The sequence below is a fragment of the Artibeus jamaicensis genome, unplaced genomic scaffold (genome assembly GCF_021234435.1).
Source record: "Artibeus jamaicensis isolate MK-2021 breed Jamaican fruit bat unplaced genomic scaffold, CSHL_Jam_final scaffold_612, whole genome shotgun sequence".
NCBI lineage: Eukaryota > Metazoa > Chordata > Mammalia > Chiroptera > Phyllostomidae > Artibeus > Artibeus jamaicensis.
The window spans coordinates 10794081-10815100 of record NW_026522049.1 but is presented as its reverse complement, the minus strand read 5'-3'; the positions used below and the strand labels follow the sequence as shown (position 1 = coordinate 10815100).

The 21020-nt window shown below is 53.8% G+C and overlaps 1 protein-coding gene across 1 annotated transcript in view; it reads right to left on the bottom strand.

Moving 5' to 3' along the window:
* CHSY1 (chondroitin sulfate synthase 1) overlaps positions 1-5341 on the bottom strand; it is a 46359-nt gene extending 41018 nt beyond the window's left edge. The window contains exon 1 of the mRNA XM_037145914.2: positions 4908-5341. Coding sequence (XP_037001809.2) covers positions 4908-5227 — 320 coding nt within the window. The 5' untranslated portion in view covers positions 5228-5341. The remainder of the gene's footprint in view (positions 1-4907) is intronic.
* Between the last annotated feature and the right edge of the window lie 15679 nt (positions 5342-21020).

The following is a 21020-nucleotide window of genomic DNA, read 5'->3' as shown; positions in this document are numbered from 1 at the left end:
TAGGAAGAGGCCATTAAACTGCTCTGACATCTGGCGATAAGGCCTCCCAATCCAGAGCTAGTGTTTCTCAAACCCTCTTCCCACAACTCCCCACAGGCCGATGCCAATCTTTCGCAGTGCCCTTTATCACTCGCGGGGCAAAGAAGGGAAACCAGGCCCGCTTTCTTCTGAGAAAGTAAAGAAAGGACAAAACAGGACACCATCTTCAGCCCAGGGCAGCTAAGAACCAAGACAAATAAAAGGTGTCAGGTTCGCGCTGCGCTCCGGGCATAAAAGTGGACTAAAAAAGCTAAGTATGTGTGCTTAAGGAAAAAAAAAAAATCAAAGCATTAATTAAAAAAAATCTAAAAGCATCAAAACTCTCCCAGCCAGAACAGGTAAAGGGTAGCCAAGAAATGTCTGCCACAGAAGCGTAACAAAGGGACACTTGTCTACCGGATATGAAAACATTCCACCTGCGATGGTTTCAGCGGGTGGCACTGGCCTGAGGACAGACCGGAGGGTCGATGGGACACACGGGAAATGCACAGACACAGCCAGGAATTGCGAGGAGGGAGAGGGCGTCTGCGCTGGTAGGGGGCCGGGGGCTGCTTCACCAGGTGCTGCTGAGACATAATACTAGCTGGGGAACAGGAGGTCTGGGTGTTTCCAGCCCTTCTAGAATCAGGGGAAAAAATGTTGCTTAAAAAAAAATGTCCCCTGGGCATTAAGTTTCTGAGCTTAGAAAACAACAACAACACACACAACAACCAAAACCCCCTAAAATCAGAAAGGAAAACACTGTGTATCAAACAACATAATCAAAAAAAAAAGGAAGAAGAGCAAAAAGAAGAAGAAAAATATGGGAAAAAGATGAATTGCAGCGAGTAATGAGAGACACGAGGAATCCGGGGCGTCTGATGACCCATCACTCAGCAGCTGAATGAATTACTATGGAGGAATCGCGGCTCCACTTTAAAGTGGAATTACCTAGAACACACACACGTTGCAGCTGCGTCGACACACACTATTTTATTTACTTGTAGAACTCCCGATACCCAGCGCCTTCAAGGAAACTTACTTGAGGATCACTTCAGAGCTCTACCACTTACCACTTCAGAAGCAAGTCTCCTTCGAATTTCTTTTTAAGTGCATTACATGGATAGAGCTAAGGAGACACCCACACATGCACCTGAAAGCTTTCTTGAAGCTCACCCTGTGCAAAACCACCTCCCTGTTGATTCGCCTTCTTCCACTAAATCTGTTTGCCCTCTCATCTTCTCCATCTCAATAAATGACACACCCACCCACCCTGCTCTTCAGGGTCAAGTCCTCGAAGTCACTGCTAATTCCTCTCTGCTTACTCCTCAGGAGCACTGCTCCTGCTCCATCTGGCACGTACCCACGAACCAACCACTGCTTTCTCCACTGCTACCACACTACCCTGGCCATCCTGATCTCCACCTGGGTGACCCCCTACCCCTCCTTGGTTCCCTACAATCCATCATCCCCCACATACTAGGCACGAGGAACTTTTCAGAACTTGATGCAATAGCCTCCCTTTCCTGCCTCAATTATCAGCGGGCTTCCTAATTCATTTAGAATAAGATTTCACTTGCCCTGGCTGGTGTGGCTCAGTGGATTAAGCGCTGGTCAGCGAATCAAAGGGTTGCAGGTTCAATTCCCAGTCAGGGCACATGCCTGGGTTGTGGTCCATGTCCCCAGTAGGGGGCGTGCCAGAGGCAACCACACACTGATATTTCTCTCCCTGTCTTTCTCCCCCTCTTCCCCTTTCTCTAAAAAATTAGTAAATAAAATCTTAAAACACCAGGCCTCCATCCTCTTTCTAGGTTCCTTTCCAGGCTGGTCCCTGCCTTCTAATTAACCAGCTCTTCCCACTGAGTTGCATGTCAGTGACACTCACAACCAGTTCCTCCTCATCAGGTCTCAGCTTAAACGCCACCACTTTCTCTGAGGTCCTTCCCCAACCACCAAAAAGAAGGCACCGCCCCACCCTGCCCTTACCCTGTTCTATTTTCTCCTCAGTGCCCATCACTAACTAGCAGCAACCCTCTTTTTAGCGTCTGTCCCTCCCACCGGGACAGCAGCTGCTCCGTGACAACAAGTATCCCCCACTTGGTGTCCCCAGTCAAGAGTCTGGCTTCAGGGGAGCCGCGCACGTCCCTGCTGAGCACAGGCATAAATTCAAAGTGTGCGTATCTGAACACGTTGGCCAATCAGGATCACGTCTCTGGCTTGAACAGCCACCTGCTCGGGGCCTGTGAAAGAAGTCAGCCCTGGGTGGACCCTGATCTGATACACTCTGAGTTTCGTCTGTGCCCATTTTTAAAAAATCACTTTCTCACTCGCTCTCTGCAGTCACTGCATTGCTAAGAATACCTGCTGGTGGCCCCTCTCCCTACCTCAAGCACATGGTAGGTCTGAAAAGTAAAAGTCCGTAGCGATAGGGCTGTCCTGTCATCAAAAGCACCAGCCTCAGTGCAGACGGGCTTATCTCCTCGAACGTTTCAAAGGTTATTTTAAGTTCCTCCCTGAGTGATTACCTAGTCCCTAGACCTCCCTTCTGACATTTTCAATACGCCAGCATGGAAGCACAACATGGAAGCCAGTATCCAGCTAGAGGTGTACCTTGCGCTAGAAGATTCACGCTGCTTTTTATACTTGAACCGTGCATGAAATGTCCAATTTAAGGGCTGAGTGTGGACTTCTGGCCCCGGGTGCAAAGCACAGCAAAGTCATAATCATAAGTTACGCCCCGTAACCTCCACCCCAACTCAGGCCGGCCTCCAAAGTTCCTTAGGGCTAAAATCATCTTGTGCCATCTCTTTGCAGCCAGTCTAAACACAGGGTGGACAGCTGAGAAGCAGAGGACCTTACCAGGCGGGGCAGGTAACTGTGACTTCTTAAAATCAGAGAGATTAAAAAAAAAGGAATGTGGGAGAGTTGACAGGATGATTAGCTAGGATACACTGTTTCCCCCCTAAGGATTTTCCTGTATCTGAAGTATACTTATGAAATAAAAAGGAAAGCACAGTTATCACAAAAAAGGAAGATAGGATACAATGTTTCCCGTAAAAGTGCTTCCCTTTATCAGAAAGGCAGCGGTCACAAAGGGAGAGGAAACAGTGTAAATCGCGTCTCCACTTTCCCCCCAACTGCCGCAAAGGAAACAAACAATGGGATAAAATATACATCTCAAAGAGATGCTGTGGGAGACTTGGCGGGAGGCCAAGAGAGGTCAAGCATGGGCTTTGGGACAAGATCACCCCCAAGGGTAAAATACTTGGTTCAGTCAGCACTGCACTTTCTGACTATTGCTGGTCTAACGGAACCCTGCTGGTTGGTGTATACTGATTCTGTACCCATGAAAATGTATTTCTTCGGCCGGGGGGAGGGACAAGGAAGGAGTGGCACTACCTACTATTGGAACAAACTGCTCTTTGATCATTGTCCTCAATGTTGTACATTCACAGGGTCTATCACCAAACTGCAGTCCTGTGGGTTTACTTCTGAAACCTCTCAGTGGAGAATTAAGGTAGCTCAGCCTCAATCTCGGATGCGGATATATCTCTTGTGGAAAAAAAAAAAAACCCACGCAATTTGCATAAATTCTGGATCATTCACAGTAAACATGAGAGGGGGGAAAAACCTTGACCTTGCAGATTCTCAAACTGCGAATTTAATCTAACTTTACATTACAGACATTTGAAGCTTTTCAGTCTCTCAGGACCCTCCCGGGCAGAACCTGAGCCCTGAATTCTGACAAGATCCTACTGGAAACTCACAGGGCTTGAGGCATCGAAAGGGCAGACATCACTCTGGCTCTTTTATCCTTTTTCAATCCTCTACATCCTCCCTTAGAGAAACGGGGATCCAGGAAGCTTTCCCCCTCACAATCTCCTCATGCCTGAAAATTCGGACCAGGGCTAGATTTAAAAGCCAAAGTCACAAAGGTATTGGTTGGAAGCGAAGAACCACCACCAGCAACCAGCTTGGCCTTGCTCAGCACTCAGGGCTGGAAAAGTCTATTCCCAGACGACCTACCCGCGCTGGCTGGCCTGTTCTTCAGCATTTCGGTCTTTCACACACACGGAGGTTTTTCTTGAAGTGCCTTCATGAATTCATACACTTCTCCTATCTCCAATGCACTCCGATACAAAGCTGCTGTTCCCGAATCATCTGCCTTCGGAAGGCGACTTTGGCTAATCCCTTTGCTAATCCTGAACATGATTCCAGCCACTTTTATGACTCATCTGGCCAACTAGGGCCCAGACGACGGATATCATCACTAACCGGGGCGAGTTAATACCAGATCCACCAGGGGCCAGGGGCTGCTTTCCCCGAAGGCTCTCCTTCCATTTACTGAACAGACTGGTGGGCTCCGTGAGCGGAGAGCACCCCCTTCCACTCACAGGAGTGCTGCCAACAGTAAAATCCACACGCAGACCATTGGAAGGGGTCTCGTCAGGTTAATTCACACGGGGCCCTAGTTCTGCAAGGGCACACAAGTGGCTTTCGAAGAATCAAATAATCACCACCTCTGTCACAGGTAAGAGTTTTTCTAACATTTTGAACAGGGAAACGCGTTCAGTCAGGCCCGTCTAACAAAGGAGACAGGTTGGCCCTGAAAAGCCGAAGTGCCTTTCACAGAGTCAGGGGGATGAAGACCACACCCGAAGAGGACACCCTAGTGCATATGACCCCAAAGCCCATGCTCTTGAGCGTGGCGCTCCACATCCTGCCTTTGACCTCTGCTGGCAATGCTTGGCATCGTCCGAGGAGTGGGTACCCTGGCAGCCTAGGTTCTGGGAGTCGGGCAAAAGCTCGAGCTGAGCCTCGGAGGGTCTGCAGGGCTGCCCGCCAGGATGCTGGATGCAGGAGGAGGTGCCCGTGGACCGGGGGCTCACCTGTAGACGGCCACGGCCCGGGTCTGCAGGTATTTCTGGGCGGTCATCACTCCCACGAAGAGAAAGTTCTTGTCTCGCTGGCCGCCATCCGGGGCCGTGCCGTGAGGCCAGAGCTGCGCCCCGCGCGCATCGCCCCGCGCCCCGCCGGCTTGGGAAGCCGCCGCCTGCCCGGGCCGGCAGCCCTCGGGGCTGGCACGGCGCCGCGGGCCCACTCGCTTCAGCTCGGAGGCGCGGGGCAGGACGAGCCGCGACGCCAGCACGAAGCCCAGCACGAGCCCAAGCAGCACGCTGAGCCAGGCGCGCCGGCCGCGCGCTGCCATATCCGCGCCGCTCCGCCCGCCGGGCCGCCGCCGCCGCCGCAGGCTCCGCGCGCCCTCAGTGTGCTGCCCCCGCCCGCGGAGGCCAGCCGGCCCTAGCGCCGCGAGGCTCGGCCCCGGCAGCGCGGCGGCCGCCGCGGGCCCGCCGCGCCCATCGCGGCTCCCGAGCCGCCCGCAGGCCCCGCGCCGGCGCTTTGTTCCGCACGCCCCCCGCTGCGGCCTGCGCCTTTAAGAGGGGACCATGTCCGGCGCGCGCCGGCCGCGGCTCCGGCGCAAGTCGGCGGCGGCGGCAGCGGCGGAGGCGGCTCCTCCCGCTCGCGCGCGGAGGCGCGGGGCCAGCGCAACGGTGACTGCAGTGGCAGCCGAGTCCGCGCCGCTGTCCCGCCCTGCCCGCGTCCCCCGGCCGGATCGGCTGCGATCGCGCGGCGCCCGTCCCCGTGCTCTTCGTGCCCGGCGCCGCCGCTGCAGCTGCACATCCTCCGGCTTAGCTCGCCATTGCAACAGGAGCCCCTCACGTCACGCACGGCGCGTTTAAGAAGCGGCCGGGCGGCGAGGCGTCGTGGCCCCTCTCGGGATCCGTCCGCGCCCTCTGATTGGTGCAAAAGTGAATGGGGGGCGGTTCACGTGGCCAAAGTTTGACCAAAAAAAAAAAGAAAGCCCTCCCAACGCGCGCGGCGCCCCACCCGCGCAGTCGGCAGCGGTCTCGCCGAGTGGAGGGGGCGTGGGGCCGGGCTCGGCGCCCGCGGGGACGCAGCTGCGGGACGCCGGCAGCCCGTCCCCCGCCCAGTGGCCACGCCCCCGCCTGGCGGCCACGCCCCCGCCTGGCGCGCGGAGCTGAGGCTCTGGGGGCCGCTGCGCTCCTGCGGGCTGTGCGGCCAACGTGACTTGGAGGAGGGAGTTTTGAAGAAGGGGCTTCCTAGTCCCCGGACTCCCCCGGAACGGCGGGCTCGCGCTGCAGAGACTGACCTCGGATAAACCCGCCGTTCCGGCCCCGCGCCGTCGGGCGTACACTGTGTCTTTGTCCGCGCCTTCGTCCTGCGGGCGGGGCGGGCACGTACGGAACCAGCAGCCTCAGAGCTGTTGGAGGCGGGCACGCAGGGGGTGGGGGGGTGAAGCGTGAATTCCGCTACCTTGTTCCCTGTCTCTGGTTTCTCAGCTTAAAAAAGGCGAGCGTGTTTGATGTCCAAGCTGCGAACAGTACCCGCTTTTCAAGGACGTGGAAGAGACGGCAGGGGCCGTGCATCCTCGGTTGTGAGGTCCCACTTTTATTTGCGTTCTGTGGGGGCAGACAGTCGGCCAGGGCCCTCGCCTGAATCTTTGTCAGCCTTTGAGCACGGTGCATCTAGACACGTAAAAGGAGTTCTAAAGATAGGTTTTGAATGTTTAATTTTATGTATTTCCTTAAAAAATAAAATTAAAATGAGCCAAGGCAACAAAAGCTGTATAGAGTAAATATAGGGTGGGGCAAAAGTCGGTTTACGGTTGTGAGTACATGAAACACAGTTTATTCTTGTATTAATATTTATTGCATTTTTTCCCATTGGAACAACTGTAAATCTACTCCCCCCACCCCCCGCACCCTGTATTAGTCTCGTTACTTACTCGCCAATATATTGGGGTTTTTAAATGAAACCTCTGGAGACCAAAAGATTTTCCTGGGACTTCAGAGGCAGAAAAGCAAGCATGCTCCAGATTATCCTTGGATCTCCATTGTTAATATGATCAACCGATTGAAATATTACACAACTTAAAGTGCTTACTTTGGAAGATACTCCATGTCTGTAGCTGAAGGGTCGTCACTCTTGTTTATCATTCTTGGGATTGTACCACTCTCTTTGACAATTGTGATTTATGTCAAAAATAGTTCATTGCCCACCTTCCCGCAGACGTCCTCCCCAAGAAGCAGCCCACGTCTAAAATTACTCATTATGCGGTAAATACAGGATCCCGGTAGTGGTCATGGGAGAAATACAGAAAACTATGAATTAGAGGCTCAAAACCACCCAAATGGGTTTTCAGTAAGGCCATCAGCCTCAAATGCTGACTGGTCAGCAGATCCCCCAAATTCAGCAATGCCCCACCATAACACACAACAATTTCCATCAAGCACACATCCGACAAGATACAGATGTTCAATTTTGTGACATTTTTAGTGACTCCCTTATTCTAACCTGCTTTCAACTTCTCTATGTTTCTTCTCCTTCTGGACTAAAACCCAATGAGAAGTACGTAAGTGTATGATGGGAACTAACATTTTGAGAAGCCTGTTTTGTCCTCAGGTCCTGGGGCAACATCCTCACCTGCCTCACCTGCAAAGCCAGAGGGAGTGTTTCCTGTGAAGTGCAGGGAGATGGGGTCCCCAGGTTAGAGCACCTGGTCTCCAGGAGAAGGAGCCTATGACATAGGAAAAGCAGAGGAGTGCCAGACCAGGGAAGGGTGGGCTCTATTAAAGTGGGCCAGGGGCACCAGGGGCCTTCACACTGGGGCAAGGCAAGTGTAGCCTGGGGCAAGGGGGAAACGCCAGCACAGCCGGAAGGAGCAGCTGAATGGCCAAGTTCAGGTGGATCTGCTGGGGAGCCATCCCAGAGTGTCTCAGTGAGGGCCCCAGGAGAGGCCAGGGTCAGGAGGCAGAGCTGTCCTGGGTTGGGATTTCACAGTCGGAGGCAAATGCCTGGAACCAAGGAGTCTGGTGACAGCCAGAGGCCCAAGGGGACAGATGATGGAGAGAGACTAGCCCCACCAGCCTGCACACAGCCAATACTGGGTCCAAGGAGGACGCAGACCCTACTCCACCCCCAGTGCATACACACTGCACCCCTTACCCCCATCCTCCTGGAGAGGAGGGGCAACTCCTCACTGCCCACACCGCCCTCCCCTGACGTTATTGCTAAGGGTGAGGAAAGGTTAATCAGATTTCCTAGGCACGGCACCTCAGTAAGGTGAGGAAAGAAAGCTGCCTCCATTTCGCCGTAGTCAGAGCCCTCTCTGTTAAGTGGGGGGCATCATGGGAGTGATGCCTTTTTATTTTAAAGGGAGTGTCCTGAATCGTCATCAGGTAGACGTGTGAGGGAAACCCCAAGCTCCAGTGATTTGATGATCTAAGGGTACACACACCCTGCCTCAGAGGGGTCCTGGGCAGGGTCAGGGACACAGAGCCTGGGTTCTGGTCTTCCTTCTACCTGTCTGGACAAGCCGCATCCCCACTCAGCTCTGTTGCCTTGTCTCTAAATGGGTCTCTCCACCACATCCCATTAACAGTTCCTCCTCAGTGATTCCAGACTGATGTGGAGAAATTTGTTCAGAAACACGTCGTCTGACATCCTGCTTTCATGCCTGTAATTCTCCATGATATGGAATTAAAACTTACCTGTACCCGCCTTGGCTGGTGTGGTTCAGTGGTACCAGCACTGGCCTATGAACCAAAGGGTCACTGGTTTGATTCCCAGTCAGGGCACATGCCTGGGTCGTGGGCCAGGTGCCCAGTAGGGGGCGTGTGAGAGGCAACCACACGGTGCTATTTCTCTCCCTCCTTCTCCCTCACTTCCCCCTGCCTAAAAGTAAAATAAATAAAATCTTAAAAAAAAAACCTTCCACACATGTTCCATTTCTTTTTGTGGCTGATACATTGAACGCTTATTACAGGTAGACTCTTTCATGTAATGTACAGTAATTTTCTCGGAGGCCCTTAGTAAATACCTCAATTGTTGGTTGGCAGCAAGCCCTGAACAAGTGGACAGAGTTCCTGTAAGGACTTCTTTAAAGATGGAGGGCCTGCAGAACGTGGTAATAATTTTTTAAAAACCTTTAGCTAGACCTCTTTGAAGAAAGAGCAGATGTCGAGGAGGAACTTATAATAAGTCATCCTTTCTGAAAGCCTTGTACATTCCCTTGGTAGCAGAAAAATCCATGATGACCATTTTACTAATATTACCATTTAACCTCTCTTAACCTAATAGAACTTTGCTTTATTATTAATGCTGCTATTTCAGGTCCTCGTTAGCTAATTAATTTCACTCAATATTTCCTTCCATTTGTCGCACTTCCAGCCAGACACAGGAAAGGGCGAGTGATTATGGCTTACATTCCGGCCCCAGACACTGGCGGATCTGACACTGGTTGTTCTAGAATGTTCTTCCAGTTTGCTTGGTCTGCTTCCCAGCTCTGCCCATTCTTTCCGTCTGATATTGATTTGGTGTGTGTGTGCTTCTCATACAAGGGTGTGTTTGTAGGTATGAGAGAGAGAGAGAGAGAGAGAGAGAGAGAGAGAAGAAATTTAGCACCACTCCCGGCCTGGGCGGAAGGGATGTAATCTTACTAACTAGAGAACGCTGTCTGGCGCCCCACAGGACTTTTGGGAAACAGCCTGAATGTTCCCTGGGAGATAACCTCACTGCAGAGTCTGGGGACTGGCAGCTTCCAGTCCAAGACTTAATCCCTGTGTAGCGGACCAGTTTGCCTTTCCCACCCGTGGCCAAGACATGCCAATAATCTTTAGAGTGGTGCCAGAATTTCCACAGCTGCAGAGTCTGCAGAAAGGCCAAGCTTCCCTTCCACAGGACGGATGAGGGAGGCTCCCGTTCTCAGAGCCCAGGCGCTGGTCGGCTGCTCAGCAGTCTCGGTGCCACCGGGGAGGGGGTGGGGGGGTCCCCACCGTGGTGGTCCGGCCGGGATGCCTGGTGGAAGGCAACACTCCAGGTGTGCAGCTCAAACTCTCTTTATGTGACTCCTAGGCCTCATGAAATTGCTTGGGAGGGGGGCGGAGGGTGGAATTCAAGCTGCGGGAGGAGGTTTAGGCTGTGAATCCGGGCGGCAGAAATTCAGAGCCACAAACACATGAAGTAGAACAAAAGAAGCTGACATCAGGCCATGAACCCCAGGAAGAGACAGCTCCCTTCCCGGATCTCCCGCACCCTCTAGTACCGTGTCTCGGTGCCTTTACTGGGTTTAAATTAGACTTCACTGTTTCCAATCACTAATCGCTAGACGCGTACCTCGTGGCCAGTTGTGCCAGGTGTGGCTAACACCACAATGAATATCTCCACACATACGATCTTTTTTTTTCTTTTGAAATATGAGCATATGGCCCTGCAACCCCTTATGTCGGGACCTCTGGTTCCAAAACTGTTACGAGAATAAATTGTGGCTGCTTTCAGTCACCAAGGTCGTGGGAATTGATTGTAGCGGCCCTGGGAAAGTAAGGTAGCTCTGGAATATTAAAATGACTAAAATCTGCAACACGAGCAAGGCGGTGAGATAGAAGTGAAGTCTGGGACTGTCTGTCAGTCCGAGATCAGCCAGCTCTTCCACACAGCGAGGCCGGAGGGGAGGGTGATGAGGAGTCAGGAGGAGGGGAGGCTTAGGCAAATAGAGAGACGGCAGCCTGCAGGAGGTGGGGGTATAGCACCCCAAGGTTCTCTGGGACGTCCCCCAAATGTTTGATCTGAATGTCATTCATCAGATAATTCTATTTGCGAATTGTCCTAAAAACCTCTCTCCCTCTCCCCCTCCTCCTCCCTCCCCCCTTCTCTCTCTCTCACACACACACTCACACTCAGGCTCCTTCAACAAACTATTTTACATATCAGTGCCTGCGGACACCTTGATCTGTGCCGCTGATTTAACTTGATTTACTGTAAACCCTAGAATAAAGATCTTGCCACCTCTAAGATAAACTGGCTAACAAAACATGGTCACCATTTGTTACCATTTACAACGAATTGGCTTTCTGAATTTTATGGGCACTCTATAACGAGGGTTAAGGGAGGTCTAGCTCGTCCATGAGGCTACTGGGCAGAACGGATTCTATAAATGAAGCCAGAGTGTGGACGATGACCCAGGCCATATGGATTCTAAGAGAAAAAAAAAAAACCAACCACGTGCTTTAAAAAGGTTGGGGTGTCGGCATGCTCTCTCCCCCCTTTACGACAACTCCTGGGTTTGTTGCCCAACATGCTGAAAGGGAGCCAGGTTGCCCAGCATTCTGGGTGCTGACGGGTTGGCTGTGGTGCCACTTCCTCATTCGGCTTGGAGACCGATCGGCTGGCAACTCCGAACGGAGCTGGAAATGAAGTTGCCTTTAATTTGGAACTGATTGAGTGTGCCTCAGGTCCTATTAGCATGCGGGGCTTTGAGAAGAGCTTAAACAATTCCCCAGTGCTGGCAAGACATCAATATTCTAATTAGCGTTCAAAGCAGAGAGCCATTCCCAAGCAAAACCTCCTGTTCTGGCATTAATGGGCCTGGGTTTTCTATTGCCGGCCTCTTCCACAGGCTGATGGCAACGCAGGCTCGAAACTTATCAGAGGGTCTTTCGAACGTTCATAGTGCACTTTGGAGGGGGTCAGGGTTATCCTCCGAGAGTCCCACTCCTTTGCATGCCGCTGGGGAGAATGTTCTGGGCGTGAGGGCTCGGACACCAGGGCTCTGGAAAGATCCCAGGTGCGGGCACGCCCTTCCTGACTCTCCGCACCCTTTGCCCCTGGGGCACATTATTCAACCCTTGTTAAGTGCCAGGCGCTGAAACCGGCGCCAGCAATACAGCGGTGAAGCAAAGGAGAAAAGGTTGTGGCTCTGGCGGAGTTTGTGCCTGCGGGGGGACTGACGTAGTGACAGGAATAAAGGCACGAGGTCACCGGTGTCTGCCCTCGGAGCAGTGTGCTGGCTCCTCACCTGTCCTCTGGCTTCCGAGGTGTGGGCCTCTCTCCTCTGTGTGCCCTGCTTTGTGGGGGAAGATCCTGACGATCCCAAGGGGTCCTCCCAGGGCCCTGCTTACCGAGATTTGCAGGGAAGGCAGAGCACGCTCTACTCTCCTTCTCCTGTTTGGGGGTGGAGAGGGGGCTTGGGACACCACAGCACTTTCCAAAACTCTGCGCTTCATCCTCGGGCGGCACGCAGCGCAGGATGGCTGTGGACATGGCCTAACACAAAACCATGAATTTACTTAAAACACGATGAGATTTTTTTGTGATTACGTGTCATGGTGTATTGAATGTGTGGCCCAAGACAACTCTTCTTCTTGTAGAGTGGCCCAGAGACGCCAAAAGTTTGGCCACCGCTGCGACCCTGTTGCTTCGAATCTTCAGAGGAAACTTCTACAAAGTTCCCTGCACCGGGCTCTCAGCACTCGGACCACGGGCTGTTCCACCCTGAGCAGGTCCATTCTGGGCAGTGTGGGGGCAGGAGGAGAGGGTGCGCCCCCCCAGTACCTTTCCCGTCCCCACTTTCTGCCCTCGCTCCTCAGCGGTACCCTGCCCTGGAATGAGGGGGCTCCTGGCTCACAAATACTTATCTCATGCAGCTGCTGATTCTGGCCTCACCCCTGAGGACTCAAGTATTCGTGTCTGTCCCATTTCCTTTAGCCCTGAGAGCTGTGGGCGTCAGGGTGGAGCAGGGCCAGCCTTGGCGGTGGGACCCGGCCAAGGGACGAGCCATGGTACCCATGCAGATGGCATCCCCAGGTGAGGAGAGGCTGTGACAGCTGGTGTGAATTAAGTGCAACTTAGCTGTCCTGAAAAGCGTGACCATTCAGTCTGAGAGACAATGGCATCTTTCCACCCCCGGACAGTACCTGAGGGGCCTTTGTGCTGGCCAGCTGCCTTCTGTGCCCAGCAGGAGAAGCCCATGGCAAGGCCCAGCCTCGGGGGAGTCCACAGGTTCCGATGCCATCTGCTTAGACGGGTCTTCACACAGACCAGCTCTCCGAGGAGAAAGAGCCCAGTTTTCTTCTTGGAAGCTCCAGCCAGATCAGAGTTGTCGAAGCACTTTACTGATTCCCAAGAGAAAGCCTTCTGCCTCCAGCCCCAAGTTGGGGGGTCGGGGGGTTCAGCTCTCGGAGGCTTGTTCTTCTGTGGGTTCTCTTCCAGCGGAATTTGGAGGGAGGCCTGCACTTGAGCCTGCCACTCAGCGTGGGATCCCAGGCCAACCACGCAGCCCTCCAAGCTCTGGTTTTCTTGTTTGTACACCAGGCGACGGGAAATGAATGCTTGGTGAGCAGTTTCCAAACACTGGAGCTGCCTCGGGGGCTCTCTCACCTCTGGTGCTTGGCACTCGCTCAGGGCGGCCACACAGGTAGTGACAGTGCCAGGGGGCCATTGCTTGGCCCCCGGGGTCCCTTATTTTCTTTGTTGTGCTACAAGATCTCCAAGTCCCTCAAGTAGAGCTCAGCCCTGTGGCCCGCATGCTCAGTTTGGAGGGAGCTGACTTCTTGCTCCCCTACGCAAAATCACATTTTCACAAACTCGTGAGTCAAGAGACCACAAGCAGCGTTTTCCTGAACACCTACTCTGTCCGGATGATTTATGGATGCTTTCTTATTTAGTCTGTACAGTAATCCTGTGAGGAAGTGCCTCGCCCCTTGTACAGGTGAATTCAGGAAGCTCAGGGCTTGCTCAGGGCTTGTGGAGACGAGTCAGCTCCCGGGAGGGAGGGGCAGGATTTGAATCAGAATCTAACCCTTCAGACCCTGCTCCCTGCTGCCAGCAGACAGACGGCGGCGGACCGTGGTGCTCGCGGAGGAGAATCATGGTCTGGCGGAGGGAGGAACGAACTTCTGACCTAAGTCTGAAGGAAGTGCCAACAAAAGGCCTGCCGCTCCCACGGGCTACAGGGATGAAGACCAGGGCCCGGGGCCCAGAGACTCCTCAGTCTGTCTAGCTTGGCCTCAACCTCAGGACGGCCTGGGCAACAGCAAGTGGGGGTGGTGGTGGCTGGGCCTGCGCCGGCTGCCCCTGGGCCCGCTGGCCCTGTGGATACTGCATTGCAAAACCGCACGATTTTGTTTTGACTTCCTCTTGGGTTCCCAGAAAGTTTATTTACAGAAGTCAGATTGCCTTGTAACTGAAAGAAAAAACATACATGACACAAAATGTACCATTTATCCATTTAACTTAATAAGCGCCCAATTTCAGGTCATTAATTCACACGGTGCCAGTCTTCAGTGTTGCTCAACAGCCACCGCCCTCTGTCCCCGGAACTCCCAAATGGAAACTCTGTGCCTATGAAGCGCTGACTCCCTGCTCCAAAACATAAATAAATCAGCGCTAACTCCCCGCACCCCCCCATCAACCCTGGTCATCTCTAGTCCATTTCTTTCTTTACGAATTTGGTTACTTGAGACACCACATGTGAGTAGTCTCACGCAGTATTTGTCCTTTCGTGGCTGGCTTATTTCATTGACCACATGCTCCTCGAGGTTCACCCACATGGTAGCATGTCTCAGAATTTCCCTTTTTCCAGGCCAAGTAATATTCCACGGCATGCGTTTTGTGTATCTACTTGTCCACCCGCAGACCTGTGGGTTGTTTCCACCTTTTAACAGAGGTGGCTATGAGTGCGGGCATGTAAACACGTCTGAGGTCCCTTTCAGTTCTTTTGAGGATCATACCAGAAGCAGAAGTGCTGGGTCACGTGGTCATATCACGTGTAATTTTTTGAGGACCCTCCCTACTGCTCTCCACGGTGGCCTCACCATTTCACATTCCCATCGACAGTGCACAAGGGCTCGAGTTTCTCTGCAGCCAACACTGGTTTATATTATATTTTATATATATATATAAACCATCCTACAGGGTGTGGTTTTGTGTCTCTTAACTTTTTAAAACCCTCATAGCCCATTAACTTTTTTTATTGATTGATTATATAGAGAGAAAGAAAGGGAAAAAGAGAGAGAGGAACATGGGTTTGCTGTTCCACTTACTGATACATTCATCGCCTGAATTTTGCATGTTCCCTGAGTGGGAATCAAACCCGCAATGTTGGCATAACAGGAGAATACTCTAACCAACTGAGCTACCTGGTCAGGGCTCATCCCATTCTTAAAAGTCTCTTTTTTATTACACATGCAGTGCTTTTAACATATACTTGCGAGAAAAATATGAATAAATGAAAGTTTTTCCCAGAGTACCTGCATTTGGAGGAGGGCAGCGCAGCCCCCAGGGCTGGGACAGGTACTTGGGAGCCACGAGGGGGCATCAACCCCTGGTCAGCCCTGCCGGCTTCCAGGTTTGCCCAGCGAGACGCTCAGGATGGGGTGAGTGGAAGGGACCTCCAGCCAGGCCTGCGAGGACTTGCTCTCCCTTGAAACAAGGGCGGCTGGAGTCCCGCCATCATGGTCTCCATTCCTCACTCAGGAGTCTGGAGATGCATCCCTCGCAGCTGGGTTACTCCCGCTTTGGGGTCTAATGGGACAATTAATTGAATGTCTGTGAGAGCGTGAAATCCTGACAAATGGCCTCCTCCACATGGAGATGTCTAACTTCTTGGAGAAGAGAAAATATGGCCAAGAACTCGACCTTTTGGCTCCATTTTTTAGGAAAGGGGCTGACAGGACGCAGTCGCTGGAAGCGCCGGCCAGACGAGCTGGTCTCAGGCAGGCGCTGCGCGTGGTGTCAGGGAACCCGAGAGGGGCTCCGCGGGAATGCGTGGACTCTCTGCCTGGATCTGCCTTTTCAGGCCGTCTGCAAGGGGTGTCCCTCCTGGAGCCGCATTTTAAAGAGCTGACTTGCCTCAGGCTTTAACAAAAAAATCAAAACAAAACAAACACCCACCCCCACTGCGAGGGACAACGACGTTTTTCCCAGGCCTGGGAGCCAGCGAGCACCCCAGCCACGTTGCCCCTGGTGACCACGCACTTGGGGTTGGCGGCTTCTCTGGGCCTTTGTTTCCCCTGAGCACAATGTGGGTGGGAGGTCAAGGTCGTTTCCTGCCACACACTCTGGGAGGCCAGACCCACACCTGGGGGTGGGGGGGGCTTCTCTCTCGCTGTGTAGTCCTCTGGCCAGCTTCGCAGCAGGGAGAAAAGGGTGGCGGAGTAGTGGGGTCCCCAGGGCCTCTGGGAACAGATCATCGGTGGCCGCTCACCATCCCGGGGGCCCGTCTGCTGAGGAGCACTCAGACCCGCAGCGGGCAGCACTTACCCAGGCTTCCAGCCTGCCACCCAGCCCCACCTCCACGGCGGCAGGGACTTGCCATCCTTTTCCCCTTTTCTGGAGACCTCCATCCATGCGTCTACTCCCGAGCTGTCAGAGTAGCCCATGGGGAGGCGGGCAGAGCCCAGGCCAGGAGCCAAGGGCAAGCAGACTGCCTGTGCCTGCTCCAAGTTCACCTTGTGAGGCTTGGCCACTCGAGTCTCCACTCACCCATCAGGATCAGAAACACTGAGCAAACCCAGCCCTGGAGCTCAGCGAGCGACAAAGACCAGCTTTCAGCCACCAGTGCCCTCCCTGGGCTGCTGTGGGCCTCCCCCTGCCCCCGCAGCTGAGGGTCAGTGTTTACATATGTCCACACTCAGCCACAAGGGCTCCTTCTTCCCCAGATAGGACTGTACTTGGGAATACTCTGTAAAGTAAACTCATCAAGCCCACACACTCTTCCCGGAGGGCAGGCGCCCAGGGGCCCAGGGGCATTTATTTCATGCTGGTCCTGAGTTGTGCCAGGGGAACAGGCAGGAGGGCAGGGGCGCCCCCTGGCCGTGGGTGAGGGAACTGCTCCAGATAGCCTGGTGAAATTGGGGGTTGGGGGTGGCAGCCATAGCTGTCAGGGATGGGGGTGGAGAGGCCCCAATTGACTCCCTCCTCCCCTGGACTCCAGGGAAGGAGGGAATCTCTTGTATTTTTGGAAACAGTATGTCAAGCCCCACCTGCTGGCCACCAAGGTTGGCCGCGCCCTTTCTCCACTGTGGGACAGCAGGACTGAGACCCACAGGTGCCTTCACCACGGGTGCCAGCATCGCCGTCTGGGGCCACAGAAGGCTGGGCAGGCTGGCTTTCCTAAAGAGGCCCCACTGAGGAGTGCCACATTTGCTGGGGTTGCCGAGGAAGCCTCTACACCCCAATCTCCACATTGCTCCAGCTCAGGGTCCACCCCTGTGGCACGCTGCAAGTTCTTCCAGCCTGGACTCTGACCTCGAGGCAGCCCCTCCCTGAGGTCTGGGGGAATGAGCAGGACAGTGTCCCGACCCATTTTGTCCTCGGCCAGCCCTGCCTTGAGCAATGGGCACCCCTCCTTGTCACCTGGGTCAGCCGTGAGCAGTTGAAGAGGAGCGCGCCCACGGCCAGTCCGTCTGCGCCCGGTGTCCTCCGGGAGTGCGTGAAGTGGAAGGAGGACTGACAGCCTCTCTCAGAAGCACCAACAGCCCTTGGCCCGGATGGTGCCCACGTGCAGCGGTGGGTGTGTGAGCGTGTGTGAGGGTGGTGGGCCACAGGCCGGGAGCCTTGGTGATGACCCCGAGGCCGATGACACAGACCACTGAGGGCGAAGCGGAATTTGTATTTCATTTGTGTGCCCGTCCTTATTCCAGATTCATTTTCTAAAGCACGTGTCCCGAAACAGGGCTCCATAACGTCTCTATTATTGTCTTCTATCAATCCTACTACGTTGGTTTCCGTCCCCTGTTCTACATGTGACCCCTGAAGTCCGCTCTCAGGTAAAGGTGTTAGTAAAAGTCTTCCTGGTATTTCAAACAGAAAACCAGGAAGAATTTATTTTTAAAGGTGGGCTGTTTCACAGAATCAGAATCACTTATGTTCCCCTGGATGGTTCTCAGAGAGGCCTGTGTGACCCCTGGGTGCCCTTCCCGGGCAGGGGTGAGGGTGGAGATGATGGGGAGAGGGGTGGGCAGGGAAGGAGTCCTGGCCCTGGACTGGGAGCTGGGCTGGGAAGGTCACAGACATAGCCGCCCTGGGTCCCACGCCGATCCCGATGAGGTGAGCCTCGTCATTGCCATTCCGCGGAGGAGAAACCAGGGCCACAGGAGGGGTGGCTTGCTCAGGGTTGAGGGCTGGAGATTTTTAGAACATCAACACTGAGCTTTGGGTGACCAGGATGCAACCCCGGCCCCCTTTGTACCGGGTCCAGGGAACGTAATTACAGTCACATGCCACTTCATGCCAGGGCCAGATCCTGGGAAATGCGTCCTGAGGTGATTCCATCATTGTGCCAACGTCACAGAGTGCAGGTGCACACGGCTGGGGCGTGTAGCCCACCGCACACCTAGGCTGCCTGCTCTAGCCTATGGCCCTGGGCTACAGGCCTGTGCAGCGCGACCGTATGAATGCTGTTGGCCGAGGTACGTCCTGCTGGGGCTCAGCGCAGAAGCCCCTCCCACCTGGCTCTGCTTCATAAAGAGGCCCGTTTGCCACTCAGGGCAAGGAGGACGAAGGCCGCTCCTCCGCACCAGCCCCCAGCAGTTGTAGTTGTCCACAGCGGTCATCGGTGTCGGCCAGGCTCTCGCCAGCTTGCGGATGTTCTCCCTGCGCATGCGCACTCAGCTAGCTCTGCAACGTGCTTCACACAGTGACTATGCACGCCACAGCGCCGGTTGCTTTTTAGAAAAACAATGTGTTTATTATACCTGGGAGAACGTTTCGGACCAGCCCACTAGCACGGCTCCTTCTGGGAAAGGCCGCAGAGAATGGCCGCGTTCCATGGGCATCCGACAACTTCCCTCTGCACAGAGGTTTAGGTCATGTCCTGTTTGGGGTCATTATGAGCGATGAGGCAATGGCATCCTCGTGCCGCGGCTCTGGGCATTTTGACAGACATTTCAGGGGCAAAGGCAGGAATCGAAGGGTTTGTGTATTTGAAATTTCGGTGGACGGGGCCCTGACATAGATTTCCTTCCCGCTGCTGGTCCATCTTTCATGCAGCAAAGTGATTTTTAAAAGATAACCCCAACCAATGCGGCTGTGGGTTGGGCACCGTCCCACAAAGTGAAAGGTCGCTGGTTTGATCCCCGGTCAAGGCACGTGCCTAGGTTGCAGGTTCAGTCCCCAGTCAAAGTGGGTATGAGACGCAACCGATTGATGATTCTCACAATGCTGTTTCTCTCCCATTTTCCCTCCCTTCCCCCTCTCTAAACATAAATAAAATCTTTTAAAAAAGATAGATTGTTTAATACCAGTTATTATGCCATGTGTACTGGACCCCAAGCTACCCCTTCTTCAGAATGCTCAACCTTGATTGGTCCCTCCAACCCAGCAGCTCATTCCTACCCCAGGGCCTTTGCACATGCGGGTCCTTCAGATTTCCATGTGCCTCCTCCTCATCCATCCTCAGGTGCTACCTCCTCCTGCAGGCCTCACCCAGCCTCAGTCCAATATGAAGCAGCCCCTTGGTCATGAGCTCCCAATGTCCTGACTTTTTGGTCTCCTCACTCTGTGATCTCACTGGTGTGTTCACCATCAGGGTCCCCAACCCCAGGGGCCACGGACCGGTACTGGCCCAAGCCTGCGAGGAAGTGGGCAGCACAGTAGGAGGTGAACTTGAATATCATGCGCTTGAATCATCCCGAAACCAGCCCCCACGATCCTGGTCCATGGAGACTGTTTTCCATGAAATCAGTCCCTGGTGACCAAAAAGTTGGGGACCACTGTTCACTGTCCTCTCCCTAAAAGCCCACCGTCTGTCCTGGGACAGTGCCTGACACTTAGTATGTGTCCAAGAAATAATATCTGGCTAACCTCTGCCAACACGAGGTGGCAAATGGCAAAGTATTGCAGTTTTCATGACAATTTTCCTTCCTGTTGGGGGATGCTGAGTGTTTATTATTATTTTTCTTTCTTTCTTTTTTTTTTTTTTTCGAGTGTTGATTTTGATGGGCCTGCCTTTGTGAGTCGGTGTCTTGCTCACAGCGACCTGTTTTCCTTTTGGGTTTTCTCTCGCGTGGACAGGTACAAACTCTTGTTGCCAATATGCCTTTCCCAGGTGACTGGCCATGTTTGGACTTGGAGACCGTTTTTCCATCTCTGTTTCTAAAGTTTACTAGAGGCAGGCTCACTAACCATTTCCTGTATGGGTCCCAACTTTTGTGTTGAAGTTCTTCCCTAAGTTGGCTGTGCAAGGCCATTCCTCAGGGGCAGCTTGGCCCTGGGTAGGGGGCGGGGTGGTGGTGGGGGGAAGGATTCAAGTTAGAGACAGGGGAAGGACGGAGCCAGGCTGGAAAGGCAGCTGGGACCGGATCGTGGGGGCCCTGTCTGCAGAGCAGCCTGCTGCAGGTGATGTGGGGAGCAGATTTGGGGCCCAGGAAGGACAGGACCCGACGTGCACTTGGGGGGTTAACTGGGCAGGTGTGGGTGCTGGAACGAGGTCAGTGGGGACCACCAAGGTGCTGCTGAGGGACCAAGGCTGAAAAATGGCAGGGAAGTGGGCAGAAGGCACAGATTCCCCGCTGCTCTGGGACTCGGCACCCAGGCCAGTGGGAGGAAGTGGGGAGACAGACAGATTGGCTGTCTCTGCCCATGGGAACTGCTAGGGGACGGGGGCGTGCAGGGGTCACCCCTTCAGGCCCGGGCAGGGCGGGGGCCTGGATGGGGCCAGCCTGGGTGGCTATTCCAAGCTTTCTCCAGACGGAGAGCATGACTTCATTCTTAAGAGTCTGTTTATTTGCAGATAAAAGGAGTCACGTGGGTCCGCACACCCCAGCAAATCACACGAAGTTGGATTCGTGTGATTTAATTTAGGGAGAAGCACGAAATGGAGGGCGCTTCTGCATTTGAGCTCCTGTTCTGGGTTCAGCAGCCTCAGGTGGCTACCCTCGGAAACCATGTAGATGTGTGTGCACACACATGTGCACAGGACTTGTAACAGTTCTTGCTGGTGTGCCCATACAGCCCCCCCGCCCCCGTCGACAATTGCACTCTTTCCACCCCACTGTACACACGCGCAGTCAGCTCTTAGCAGACACATAATTTCGCTACAAGCCCCATAGGATATAATTCCCCAACCGGGGGCCCAATGGCTGCGATATTCCTTAGTTTGTGAAAGTGATGAACACGATCATTATGTGCACACAGAACAGGGC